Source organism: Lissotriton helveticus, chromosome 12 (assembly GCF_964261635.1).
Source record: "Lissotriton helveticus chromosome 12, aLisHel1.1, whole genome shotgun sequence".
Lineage (NCBI taxonomy): Eukaryota > Metazoa > Chordata > Amphibia > Caudata > Salamandridae > Lissotriton > Lissotriton helveticus.
Window position 1 is genome coordinate 16550325 of NC_136073.1, and position 15196 is coordinate 16565520.

Consider the following 15196-nt stretch of genomic DNA (forward strand, 5'->3'; position numbering starts at 1 on the left):
CCACCTTAAGGCAGACTTTACTTTTAATGTGGACTTTTAGGCTACCTGTGATAGGCGGCTGTGCTCTGCATGGATACTAGGCTACCTGTGATAGGCAGCTCTGCTCTGCATGGATACTAGGACACCTGTGATAGGCAGCTCTGCTCTGCATGGATACTAGGCTACCTGTGATAGGCAGCTGTGCTCTGCATGGATACTAGGCTACCTGTGATAGGCAGCTCTGCTCTGCATGGATACTAGGCTACCTGCGATAGGCGGCTCTGCTCTGCATGGATACTAGGCTACCTGCGATAGGCGGCTCTGCTCTGCATGGATACTAGGCTACCTGCGATAGGCAGCTCTGCTCTGCATGGATACTAGGCTACCTGCGATAGGCAGCTCTGCCCTGCATGGATACTGGTCTACCTGTGATAGGCAGCTCTGCTCTGCATGGATACTAGGACACCTGCGATAGGCAGCTCTGCTCTGCATGGATACTAGGACACCTGTGATAGGCAGCTCTGCTCTGCATGGATACTAGGCTACCTGTGATAGGCAGCTCTGCTCTGCATGGATACTAGGCTACCTGTGATAGGCAGCTCTGCTCTGCATGGATACTAGGCTACCCGCGATAGGCAGCTCTGCTCTGCATGGATACTAGGCCACCTGTGATAGGCAGCTCTGCTCTGCATGGATACTAGGCTACCTGTGATAGGCAGCTCTGCTCTGCATGGATACTAGGCTACCTGTGATAGGCAGCTGTGCTCTGCATGGATACTAGGCTACCTGTGATAGGCAGCTCTGCTCTGCATGGATACTAGGCTACCTGCGATAGGCGGCTCTGCTCTGCATGGATACTAGGCTACCTGCGATAGGCGGCTCTGCTCTGCATGGATACTAGGCTACCTGCGATAGGCGGCTCTGCTCTGCATGGATACTAGGCTACCTGTGATAGGCAGCTCTGCTCTGCATGGATACTAGGCTACCTGCGATAGGCGGCTCTGCTCTGCATGGATACTAGGCTACCTGTGATAGGCGGCTGTGCTCTGCATGGATACTAGGCTACCTGTGATAGGCAGCTCTGCTCTGCATGGATACTAGGACACCTGTGATAGGCAGCTCTGCTCTGCATGGATACTAGGCTACCTGTGATAGGCGGCTGTGCTCTGCATGGATACTAGGCTACCTGTGATAGGCAGCTCTGCTCTGCATGGATACTAGGCTACCTGCGATAGGCGGCTCTGCTCTGCATGGATACTAGGCTACCTGCGATAGGCGGCTCTGCTCTGCATGGATACTGGGCCACCTGTTAAAAGGCGGCTCTGCTCTGCATGGATACTAGGCTACCTGTGATAGGCAGCTCTGCTCTGCATGGATACTAGGCTACCTGTGATAGGCAGCTCTGCTCTGCATGGATACTAGGCTACCTGTGATAGGCAGCTCTGCTCTGCATGGATACTAGGCTACCTGTGATAGGCAGCTCTGCTCTGCATGGATACTAGGCTACCTGTGATAGGCAGCTCTGCTCTGCATGGATACTAGGCTACCTGTGATAGGCAGCTCTGCTCTGCATGGATACTAGGCTACCTGTGATAGGCAGCTCTGCTCTGCATGGATACTAGGCTACCTGTGATAGGCGGCTCTGCTCTGCATGTATACTAGGCTACCTGTGATAGGCAGCTCTGCTCTGCATGGATACTAGGCTACCTGTGATAGGCAGCTCTGCTCTGCATGGATACTAGGCTACCTGTGATAGGCAGCTCTGCTCTGCATGGATACTAGGCTACCTGTGATAGGCAGCTCTGCTCTGCATGGATACTAGGCTACCTGTGCTAGGCAGCTCTGCTCTGCATGGATACTAGGCTACCTGTGCTAGGCAGCTCTGCTCTGCATGGATACTAGGCTACCTGTGATAGGCAGCTCTGCTCTGCATGGATACTAGCCTACCTGTGATAGGCAGCTCTGCTCTGCATGGATACTAGGCTACCTGTGATAGGCGGCTCTGCTCTGCATGGATACTAGGCTACCTGCGATAGGCAGCTCTGCCCTGCATGGATACTGGTCTACCTGTGATAGGCAGCTCTGCTCTGCATGGATACTAGGACACCTGCGATAGGCAGCTCTGCTCTGCATGGATACTAGGACACCTGTGATAGGCAGCTCTGCCCTGCATGGATACTAGGCTACCTGTGATAGGCAGCTCTGCTCTGCATGGATACTAGGCTACCTGTGATAGGCGGCTCTGCTCTGCATGGATACTAGGCTACCTGTGATAGGCAGCTCTGCATGGATACTAGGCTACCTGTGATAGGCAGCTCTGCTCTGCATGGATACTAGGACACCTGTGATAGGCGGCTCTGCTCTGCATGGATACTAGGCTACCTGTGATAGGCGGCTCTGCTCTGCATGGATACTAGGCTACCTGTGATAGGCGGCTCTGCTCTGCATGGATACTAGGCTACCTGTGATAGGCAGCTCTGCTCTGCATGGATACTAGGCTACATGTGATAGGCAGCTTTGCTCTGCATGGATACTGGGCCACCTGCGTTAGGCAGCTCTGCTCTGCATGGATACTGGGCTACCTGTACTAGGCAGCTCTGCTCTGCATGGATACTGGGACACCTGTGATAGGCAGCTCTGCCCTGCATGGATACTGGGACACCTGTGATAGGCAGCTCTGCCCTGCATGGATACTAGGACACCTGTGATAGGCAGCTCTGCTCTGCATGGATACTAGGCTACCTGTGATAGGCAGCTCTGCTCTGCGTGGATACTAGGCTACCTGTGATAGGCAGCTCTGCTCTGCATGGATACTAGGCTACATGTGATAGGCAGCTTTGCTCTGCATGGATACTGGGACACCTGTGATAGGCAGCTCTGCATGGATACTAGGACACCTGTGATAGGCGGCTCTGCTCTGCATGGATACTAGGCTACCTGTGATAGGCGGCTCTGCTCTGCATGGATACTGGGCTACCTGTGCTAGGCAGCTCTGCTCTGCATGGATACTAGGACACCCGTGATAGGCAGCGCTGCTCTGCATGGATACTAGGCTACCTGTGCTAGGCAGCTCTGCTCTGCATGGATACTAGGACACCTGTGATAGGCAGCTCTGCTCTGCACTGATAGCAGGCTACCTGTGATAGGCAGCTCTGCTCTGCATGGATACTAGGACACCCGTGATAGGCAGCGCTGCTCTGCATGGATACTAGGCTACCTGTGCTAGGCAGCTCTGCTCTGCATGGATACTGGGACACCTTCTATAGGCAGCTCTGCATGGATACTAGGCTACCTGTGATAGGCGGCTCTGCTCTGCATGGATACTAGGCTACCCGTGATAGGCAGCTCTGCTCTGCATGGATACTGGGACACCTGCGATAGGCAGCTCTGCTCTGCATGGATACTAGGCTACCTGTGATAGGCGGCTCTGCTCTGCATGGATACTAGGCTACCCGTGATAGGCAGCTCTGCTCTGCATGGATACTGGGACACCTGCGATAGGCAGCTCTGCTCTGCATGGATACTAGGCTACCCGCGATAGGCAGCTCTGCTCTGCATGGATACTGGGACACCTGTGATAGGCGGCTCTGCTCTGCATGGATACTAGGCTACCTGTGATAGGCAGCTCTGCTCTGCATGGATACTGGGCCACCTGCGATAGGCAGCTCTGCTCTGCATGGATACTAGGCTACCTGTGATAGGCAGCTCTGCCCTGCATGGATACTGGGACACCTGTGATAGGCAGCTCTGCTCTGCATGGATACTAGGACACCTGTGATAGGCAGCTCTGCCCTGCATGGATACTGGGACACCTGTGATAGGCAGCTCTGCTCTGCATGGATACTGGGACACCTGTGATAGGCAGCTCTGCCCTGCATGGATACTAGGACACCTGTGATAGGCAGCTCTGCTCTGCATGGGTACTAGGCTACCTGTGATAGGCAGCTCTGCTCTGCATGGATACTGGGACACCTGTGATAGGCAGCTCTGCTCTGCATGGATACTGGGACACCTGTGATAGGCAGCTCTGCCCTGCATGGATACTGGGACACCTGTGATAGGCAGCTCTGCCCTGCATGGATACTAGGACACCTGTGATAGGCAGCTCTGCTCTGCATGGATACTAGGACACCTGTGATAGGCAGCTCTGCTCTGCATGGATACTAGGACACCTGTGATAGGCAGCTCTGCTCTGCATGGGTACTAGGCTACCTGTGATAGGCAGCTCTGCTCTGCATGGATACTAGGACACCTGCGATAGGCAGCTCTGCTCTGCATGGATACTAGGCTACCCGTGATAGGCAGCTCTGCATGGATACTTGGACACCTGTTAAAAGGCGGCTCTGCTCTGCTCTGCATTGATACTAGGCTACCTGTGATAGGCAGCTCTGCTCTGCATGGGTACTAGGCTACCTGTGATAGGCAGCTCTGCTCTGCATGGATACTAGGACACCTGCGATAGGCGGCTCTGCTCTGCATGGATACTAGGCTACCCGTGATAGGCAGCTCTGCTCTGCATGGATACTGGGACACCTGCGATAGGCAGCTCTGCTCTGCATGGATACTAGGCTACCCGCGATAGGCATCTCTGCTCTGCATGAATACTGGGACACCTGTGATGGGCAGCTCTGCTCTGCATGGATACTAGGCTACCTGTGATAGGCAGCTCTGCTCTGCATGGATACTAGGCTACCTGCGATAGCCAGCTCTGCTCTGCATGGATACTAGGCTACCTGCGATAGGCAGCTCTGCTCTGCATGGATACTAGGCTACCTGCGATAGGCAGCTCTGCTCTGCATGGATACTAGGCTACCTGCGATAGGCAGCTCTGCTCTGCATGGATACTAGGCTACCTGCGATAGGCAGCTCTGCTCTGCATGGATACTGGGCCACCTGCGATAGGCAGCTCTGCTCTGCATGGATACTAGGCTACCTGTGATTGGCAGCTCTGCTCTGCATGGATACTAGGCTACCTGTGATAGGCAGCTCTGCTCTGCATGGATACTGGGACACCTGCGATAGGCAGCTCTGCTCTGCATGGATACTGGGACACCTGTGATAGGCAGCTCTGCCCTGCATGGATACTAGGACACCTGTGATAGGCAGCTCTGCTCTGCATGGATACTAGGCTACCCGCGATAGGCAGCTCTGCTCTGCATGGATACTGGGACACCTGTGATAGGCGGCTCTGCTCTGCATGGATACTAGGCTACCTGTGATAGGCAGCTCTGCTCTGCATGGATACTAGGCTACCTGCGATAGGCAGCTCTGCTCTGCATGGATACTGGGCCACCTGTGATAGGCAGCTCTGCTCTGCATGGATACTAGGCTACCTGTGATAGGCGGCTCTGCTCTGCATGGATACTAGGCTACCTGTGATAGGCAGCTCTGCTCTGCATGGATACTAGGCTACCTGCGATAGGCAGCTCTGCTCTGCATGGATACTGGGCCACCTGTGATAGGCAGCTCTGCTCTGCATGGGTACTAGGCTACCTGTGATAGGCAGCTCTGCTCTGCATGGATACTAGGCTACCCGTGATAGGCAGCTCTGCATGGATACTGGGACACCTGTTAAAAGGCGGCTCTGCTCTGCATGGATACTAGGACACCTGTGATAGGCAGCTTTGCTCTGCATGGATACTGGGCCACCTGCGATAGGCAGCTCTGCTCTGCATGGATACTGGGCCACCTGTTAAAAGGCGGCTCTGCTCTGCATTGATACTAGGCTACCTGTGATAGGCAGCTCTGCTCTGCATGGATACTAGGCTACCTGTGATAGGCAGCTCTGCTCTGCATGGATACTAGGCCACCTGTGATAGGCAGCTCTGCTCTGCATGGGTACTAGGCTACCTGTGATAGGCAGCTCTGCATGGATACTGGGACACCTGTTAAAAGGCGGCTCTGCTCTGCATGGATACTAGGACACCTGTGATAGGCAGCTTTGCTCTGCATGGATACTGGGCCACCTGCGATAGGCAGCTCTGCTCTGCATGGATACTGGGCCACCTGTTAAAAGGCGGCTCTGCTCTGCATTGATACTAGGCTACCTGTGATAGGCAGCTCTGCTCTGCATGGATACTAGGCTACCTGTGATAGGCAGCTCTGCTCTGCATGGATACTAGGCCACCTGTGATAGGCAGCTCTGCTCTGCATGGAAACTAGGCTACCCGTGATAGGCAGCTCTGCATGGATACTGGGACACCTGTTAAAAGGCGGCTCTGCTCTGCATGGATACTAGGACACCTGTGATAGGCAGCTTTGCTCTGCATGGATACTGGGCCACCTGCGATAGGCAGCTCTGCTCTGCATGGATACTGGGCCACCTGTTAAAAGGCGGCTCTGCTCTGCATTGATACTAGGCTACCTGTGATAGGCAGCTCTGCTCTGCATGGATACTAGGCTACCTGTGATAGGCAGCTCTGCTCTGCATGGATACTAGGCCACCTGTGATAGGCAGCTCTGCTCTGCATGGGTACTAGGCTACCTGTGATAGGCAGCTCTGCTCTGCATGGATACTGGGACACCTGCGATAGGCAGCTCTGCTCTGCATGGATACTAGGACACCTGCGATAGGCAGCTCTGCTCTGCATGGATACTAGGACACCTGTGATAGGCAGCTCTGCCCTGCATGGATACTAGGACACCTGTGATAGGCAGCTCTGCTCTGCATGGATACTAGGCTACCTGTGATAGGCAGCTCTGCTCTGCATGGATACTAGGCTACCCGCGATAGGCAGCTCTGCTCTGCATGGATACTAGGCCACCTGTGATAGGCAGCTCTGCTCTGCATGGATACTAGGCTACCTGTGATAGGCAGCTCTGCTCTGCATGGATACTAGGCTACCCGTGATAGGCAGCTCTGCCCTGCATGGATACTAGGCCACCTGTGATAGGCAGCTCTGCTCTGCATGGATACTAGGACACCTGTGATAGGCAGCTCTGCTCTGCATGGATACTGGGCCACCTGCGATAGGCAGCTCTGCTCTGCATGGATACTAGGACACCTGTGATAGGCAGCTCTGCTCTGCATGGATACTAGGACACCTGTGATAGGCAGCTCTGCTCTGCATGGATACTGGGACACCTGTGATAGGCAGCTCTGCTCTGCATGGATACTAGGACACCTGTGATAGGCAGCTTTGCTCTGCATGGATACTGGGCCACCTGCGATAGGCAGCTCTGCTCTGCATGGATACTAGGACACCTGTGATAGGCAGCTCTGCTCTGCATGGATACTAGGCTACCTGTGATAGGCAGCTCTGCTCTGCATGGATACTGGGCCACCTGCGATAGGCAGCTCTGCTCTGCATGGATACTAGGACACCTGTGATAGGCAGCTCTGCTCTGCATGGATACTAGGCTACCTGTGATAGGCAGCTCTGCTCTGCATGGATACTAGGCTACCTGTGATAGGCAGCTCTGCCCTGCATGGATACTAGGCTACCTGTGATAGGCAGCTCTGCTCTGCATGGATACTAGGACACCCGTGATAGGCAGCTCTGCTCGGATACTGGGCCACCTGTGATCTGGATACTGGGACACCTGTGATAGGCAGCTCTGCTCTGCATGGATACTGGGACACCTGTGATCTGGATACTAGGACACCTGTGATAGGCAGCTCTGCTCTGCATGGATACTAGGACACCTGTGGTAGGCAGCTCTGCTCTGCATGGATACTGGGACACCTGTGATAGGCAGCTCTGCTCTGCATGGATACTAGGACACCTGTGATAGGCAGCTCTGCTCTGCATGGATACTAGGCTACCTGTGATAGGCAGCTCTGCTCTGCATGGATACTAGGCTACCTGTGATAGGCAGCTCTGCCCTGCATGGATACTAGGACACCCGTGATAGGCAGCTCTGCTCTGCATGGATACTGGGCCACCTGTGATCTGGATACTGGGACACCTGCGATAGGCGGCTCTGCCCTGCATGGATACTGGGACACCTGTGATAGGCAGCTCTGCTCTGCATGGATACTGGGACACCTGTGATAGGCAGCTCTGCTCTGCATGGATACTAGGACACCTGTGATAGGCAGCTCTGCTCTGCATGGATACTAGGCTACCTGTGATAGGCAGCTCTGCTCTGCATGGATACTAGGCTACCTGTGATAGGCAGCTCTGCTCTGCATGGGTACTAGGCTACCTGTGATAGGCAGCTCTGCTCTGCATGGATACTAGGCTACCTGTGATAGGCAGCTCTGCTCTGCATGGATACTAGGCTACCTGTGATAGGCAGCTCTGCTCTGCATGGGTACTAGGCTACCTGTGATAGGCAGCTCTGCTCTGCATGGATACTAGGCTACCTGTGATAGGCAGCTCTGCTCTGCATGGGTACTAGGCTACCTGTGATAGGCAGCTCTGCTCTGCATGGATACTGGTCTACCTGTGATAGGCAGCTCTGCTCTGCATGGGTACTAGGCTACCTGTGATAGGCGGCTCTGCTCTGCATGGATACTAGGCTACCTGTGATAGGCAGCTCTGCTCTGCATGGATACTAGGCTACCTGTGATAGGCAGCTCTGCTCTGCATGGATACTAGGCTACCTGTGATAGGCAGCTCTGCTCTGCATGGATACTAGGCTACCTGTGATAGGCAGCTCTGCTCTGCATGGATACTAGGACACCTGTGATCAGGAGCTCTGCTCTGCATGGGTACTAGGCTACCTGTGATGGATAGGTTTGCTCTGCTTGAACACCAGGACGCCTGTGATCAGGAGCTCTGCTCTGCATTAATACTGGGGTCCCTACGAGGAATGGGTGGGCCCTGCATGGTTACCAGGTCCCCTGTGATGGGCAGCTCTGCTCTGCGTGAATAATAAGGCTCCCGAGATGGGGCTGGGGCTGTGGTGTAGTCTGAGAAGGCTCTCTGTAGAGTGATGTGAGACTGTCTACCTTACTCTGCAGCAGAGGGTGGTCACCCCCCCCCCCCACACACACACACACACACACAGTGCACGCGGCGGCGCTGCAGATGTGTCAGACCTTGGAAATTATTGATGACCCATGTCATGGAAATGGAAGAAGGCCTGGACAAATGACAGGCCATGGAGGGGAGACATTTCATGGGGGTGATGCAGGTTTAACAAGACGGAGGCGATGAAAGCGTCGCCCCCCCCGCACTCCGCAACAAGAACTAACCCCCAATAACTCGAAGAAACAAGTCAGGGCCCCGCCCCCCTCCAGGTGGTGCTGCAGAACATAATATTGATGCCGAGGGTCACACGTGGCGTCAGAAATACTGTAAACAGCCAGGGGCCCTGCCGCTCTGTCCTGCAGGGGAAAGGGAGGTCACCGAGAGCATGGGCTGCAGGGCCCCTGCTTGTTTACAGTATTTCTCACGCCACGTGTGACCCTCGGCATCAATATTATGCTCTGCGGCACCACCTGGAGGGGGGGTGGTGCCAGGATTGGTTTTTTTCGAGCCTGTGCACCTTTCGCAACCCTGGCACCTGCTCTCGGTGACCCCGTGACCCCAAAGTATCCAGTGGAGCAGGGAAGGGCCCGCACACCTGGAAGGGGCGACAGTCACCCCCCCACCAGGGCGAAGAAGCCAGGGGTCAGCCCGCAGTCAGAACCCACCGGGGGTTCAATCATTCAATCAATTCTTTATTCGGATACAAAAAATATCCATAAAAGTGCAAAATAAAATCGGCATAATGCATACATAGTTAAGAGATTAAAAATCAATAGGTGCAATAGACATGTTACTGTGAATACATAAAATGATATACACGGTGCAAGAGTCAATTCGGCAAATCTGTCACAGGCCTGCAATTTGATTATTAATTCAGAAGTAATAAAAATATAGTATTTCGAATATAGCAGCTTAAAATATTTAAATGCGGACACATTGACACATCATAAAACGATAAAATGATGCGGCCCATATATAAATGGAGTCAAATACCGGGCTTACAACCAAAACGGTCTATACTGTATTCACAGAGGCGCAGGAGCGAACGGCCAGTCTCAGGAAAGTGCTAACACGAAGAGCGTATCAATCTCCCTGTATGCTTCCCTAAAATCAGCAATGGTGTGGGCCTTAAAGAAAGGGATCAGCAGCTGCTTGCTAAATATTTGATTAAAAAAAAAAAATCACAAAAAAATAAAAAGTGTAACATAGATTGGCCTGGCAGTTCGGGCTGGACAGTTCCCATGAGGCACAGGGTCAAGGATGATTTGCATATGGCCATGTCTGAACTGGGGTGGTGTGGAGTGCAAAAAAACGATGGATTGAGGCCCAGATCTCTGTACTGGGGTGAATGTATGACATTGTTCTGCATTCTGTCCATCAACTGTTGTTGTGCATAACATAGATTGGCTGCCACGACTTCCACGGGGGCAGGGCATTTGCTCAAGATGAATATTGAAGCCTAGGGGAAAACAAAGTAAAGATTTTAGGGTACCAGCCCTAAGGCGAAAGAGCAGGCTTCGTTCCGACCGGAGGTTCAATCCAACGCCCCACCCAGCACCACAACACACTAAACTAGCGCTTAGGGAAGGGGTCAAGGCGCCTTCTACAGACAGAAGACCTGGTTATAAAGGCACAGACGAAGGGTGCGGATTTCTATCTACCGCCCCCGCTGCTCCGGAGGGTCTACAGAGGTCCCTGCACCCGAGGAGTGGGAAGGCCGAGGACGAGCTGCAGATCATGTCTCCCCCACCCACCCCCCCCGGGCCTGTCAGTTCCCCATCCGCCTCCAAGGAACTCTCATCAAGGCGAGCTGCTTAGAACCGGTCATTAAGCCCGGCCTGTCATTGGACCACTGAAGCCTGAAATTGTTGGCACTTAATACTGTGGTGAGGGAAACAGCCTTTACAACGCAACCGTTACAACGCATGCCTTTACATCTCACCCCAACACCTTCCCTACTGTTGCACACACTGGAGTTGGAATAGAAAATTAATCTATTGTAACTTCCAGCACCCCCGACAGAAAGTCGGAGTAAAAGTTTGCGTTGTAACGGCATGCGATGTATTAGCATGCGTTGTAACGTCACATAGTACTGTGGTGACATCCTACAACAAGCCAGGATCCTGGACTTAAAAGCTTATGCGGAACCCGGGAGGTTTACAAAATACCCTCCTCAAAGGCTGCTGGGAGACGGACGGGCTCTGCTCGCCCGTGTAGTTAGAGCCACTACGTGGGAGTAAAGGGCAAGAAAGTAAAGAGCCAATAGGCTAAAGAGTGGGGGAGCTCAAGCGCAAACCAGCCAATGGGTGGTGGAGCCCAAATACTCACCAGCCAATGGGTGGGGGAGCCCAAGTACCCACCAGCCAATGGGTGGGGGAGCCCAAGTACCCACCAGCCAATGGGTGGGGGAGCCCAAGTACCCACCAGCCAATGGGTGGGGGAACCCAAGTACCCACCAGCCAATGGGTGGGGGAGCCCAAGTAACCACCAGCCAATGGGCAGGGGAGCTCAAGTACCCACCAGCCAATGGGTGGGGGAGCCCAAGTAACCACCAGCCAATGGGTCGGGGAACCCAAGTAACCACCAGCCAATGTGTGGGGAGCCCAAGTACCCACCAGCCAATGGGTGGGGGAGCCCAAGTACCCACCAGCCAACGGGTGGGGGAGCCCAAGTACCCACCAGCCAACGGGTGGGGGAGCCCAAGCACCCACCAGCCAACGGGTGGGGGAGCCCAAGCACCCACCAGCCAACGGGTGGGGGAGGCCAAGTACCCACCAGCCAATGGGTAGGGAAGCCACAAGTGCCCAATAGCCAATGAGTTGGAGCAGAAAAGCCCAAGCGCCAACCAGCCAATGGGTGCGGTAGCCCAAGCACCAACCAGGACCAGGGGTGACGCCGGAAAGCCCCAGCTCTGCAAGGACCAGGACCACACAAAGATTGCCAGTTTATTGATCTATGTTCCCCTCTGTGATATTTGAGGTAAGCTCTCAAATTGCATCTTGTCCATGTTATTACCCTTCAGAAATGAAAGGAAGCTTTCTGTTAAATCTGAATATGCTCAAACGCGAGAGGCTGCTCAATTTCCGTTACAGAGAAATTAAAACATGTTTGCCCCATCACAGAAAAGAAAACCGGATAGAGTTAAAACGTGTGCGACTTGTACATAAAACACTCACTGATCCTGTCCATTAACCATCAGACTAGAAGGATTACTAACACCCCCAACCCAGAGCCTCAGTAGCAATGAAATAATCCTGGCACAAAATTGTATCTGCAAGCCGGCCATAGGATATCAGCACAGAAGTTTGGAGACTCGCTGAGTCTCAATACCATCTTCCAACAAAATCTGGAGATTTACTGCCGGATATAGAACCGCAATGGGAACAAACTTTGCTCCCTCTCGCGCCAACCTATGTAAGGGCCGCTTGAAGAGGGAGGACATCCGTTCAAACAAGTGACGGGATCTCACTCCGTTGATGGGATACTAGGGGAGACTGATTGATGGCAACTATTTGAAAGATACCAAGCAGCAATTAAGGAGTTATGAACAGTTGCCAAATAATAATTAAACAATGTTTAGTTTATTATAATAAAGAAAAAGCATTACTGGATGTGGGACTTTTTATTTTATTTTTTTACCACTATAACAAGCTACGAAATGGATATACTAGTAATGTATAAAGGCACGCCACAAACAGAAATAAAAAAAAATTGAAAAACATTTTTCAATTTGTAGACTTCAACAGAAAACCAAAAATCCAAAGTACTTTAGGAGGGAAGCAGCAATATCAACAGGAGCAAGCCTCAGAGTGAACACTTTAAAACCAGGAGCTGGATAGAAGGAAACCAGTGGAGAGATAGAGAACAAAACAAGAACCAAAAAAAGACCTCTTTAGACTGAATAATAAATATAATATTTGAATTTAGCGACGGCAGACTCCAGTTTACAGAATGAAGCGAGTAACCTTTTAAAGAGCACTGATTTTGGCCAATAATACTACAACTCAACACTGAATAATTGGTAGCAATTGGATAACAGGATTTTATTGGATAACATGATTTTCAAGGAATTGTTAAGTGTGGCACTCGTAGCCATGAGATGGCACAATTATTATTAATAAAATGTATCAAAAAGCTATTTTGTTTAAGCAGTTATGGCCTATGTAACGGTCTATTGCATGCACATAGTAGAAAGTACATTGCAGTCAATTACAACAGGAAAAAACATTCTCCACATATCTTTGTGAATCAATGCAGACAAGAGCTTGCAGACTGATCTTTCAACTAGTGAAATTCTTTGGTCTGGGTTCATGAGATCCCCACAGAGTGTCAGGATCAGAAAATGCAGGCAAAGAATACAGAACATGGAGATACCAATATTAAAATACAAATATCCGCAACTCAACAACCGCGAGAGGCCGCGACTGTCCTTCCACAGAATAAGATCAAAGTTAATTTGCACCACATTAGCAGACTCCTCAAGACAGTGGCCACTCTGGGTATATATAGATGACCAAGAAACATATAGAAAATGACACATACATCATATACTTCAGCCGAGCCACACACCGAGACATAAACAACAAATCATTCCAATGAATAAAACACACAAGTCTGCTTCCAAGAATGTCTGGCGAAAATACCATACGGCGGCGACCAACAAAGTGTAGACCACATCTTGAGCTCTGGCCGGTCAAACTGAACATCTTGGAGGGTGACTGGTCCACATTTAATGGCAACCATAATGGCAGGATAGAAATATATATAGAGCACTCGGAAAAAGATGAAAAAACAAGTTTGTCGAAAATGACTTTGCTGTGTACCATTTATGGTTTGAGAAGCCCCCGTAAACACTATACATTTTTAGAACTTTATTGTAGAGACTGAGCGTGTGGCATATTTTTAGTATTGTGATTTTTCTCTGTACTGCTTGCGTCTCATTAACTTCTCACTTATTCATTGTTCCATTTTGGAAACTTTGCTTTATGTACTGATTATGTAGCACAATTCCTTTCTACAGGCTTTAACACAGTGTAATAACAACCCACCTGTAAAGGCATACTGGCTTGATCATTTTCACCAAAAAATAAGTCAGGCCTACTGCAAGAATGATAAAACATCTTTAAAATAAGTGATTAGACCTACGGCCCCTGACATAACCTTTTCCAATTAACCAATCAGGCCCAAGGCTTTATCACTGGCTTGTCACCAGAAGGTTCCCAACCCTACTGCAACCAGCATTAGTTTTCCTACAATGCAACCACAGGCACAAAGTCATCAAATGCATTTGGACAACATTAAATTGCCAGACAATACACTACGCTTCCTAAAAGGACAGAGCAAGGATTCTCAAAGTGCAATTCTTTTACCACTAGGATTTGGCAGAGTAACCAACAGCAGGCCCTTGTCTACTAAGCGAGCCAATGAGATGACCTGAAGCAAACCACCTGTGCAGAAGCCGTCACAGTGCATGACAAGCCACCAGAAAAGGAATATGGACTTTTACATATGCTTTTCACAATAAGTAAGTCATATCAGTTCAGTACAACTTTTTTCGGGTACAATAGTACCCATAAATGCACACAAAACACAAATACAATACAGCAATCATCAGAAAATTAAAAAAAAATACAATTTACGAGTTTCAAAAGTGCATTGTGCAAAACTATTAAACGTATCAATACGTGTTTGGATGCAAGTACCCATAAAGTACACCAAACATGAGTTCGTTACGGTACTCATTAGGGAAGAATGAAAGTACAATATACAAGATTCAAAAGTGCCATGTGCCAAACCGTCCAATATATCAGTATTCAGTAGTAAGTCATATCTATTTGTTGTAATACAGCCCTGGAGTGGTACTTACCGGAGGCCGGTTTTGCGGAAACATCCCTGCGGCAGTAGCCGGCGGTCAGTGGCGCGGTGGCCGGCAGCCACAGAACAGGCTCAAGCAGAGACGGTCAACCCCGCGTCCAGTGTCCAAGTCCCCACTCTGGGATCAGGAGAACCCCGCGTCCAGTGACCAGGTCCCCGCACCGGGATCAGAAGAACCCTGCGTCCAGTGACCAGGTCCCCTCACCGGGATCAGGAGAACCCCGCGTCCAGTGACCAGGTCCCCGCACCGGGATCAGGAGGCAGCTGCAGCTCAGGGCAGAATCTGGAAGGCAACAAGGAGCAAGTTAGTTGGAAACACAATGACTCTTCTCCCTCTGTTGTCCTGTGTCCCTCTAACCCTCCCTCCCTTACTCACTCACTCACTCAGCTCTCCACCTCAGAGTGCCCTGAAGCAACCACCCCGA

At 51.3% G+C, this 15196-nt stretch overlaps 1 protein-coding gene across 4 annotated transcripts in view; it reads right to left on the bottom strand.

The window, feature by feature from the left end:
- The window catches only part of LOC144799689 (transducin-like enhancer protein 1), a 156483-nt gene that overhangs the window by 103775 nt on the left and 37512 nt on the right, over positions 1-15196 (bottom strand). For all 4 annotated transcript variants that reach the window (XM_078671178.1, XM_078671179.1, XM_078671177.1 and 1 more), the window contains exon 2: positions 14764-15054. In XM_078671178.1, coding sequence (XP_078527304.1) covers positions 14764-14787 — 24 coding nt within the window. In that variant the 5' untranslated portion in view covers positions 14788-15054. The remainder of the gene's footprint in view (positions 1-14763; positions 15055-15196) is intronic.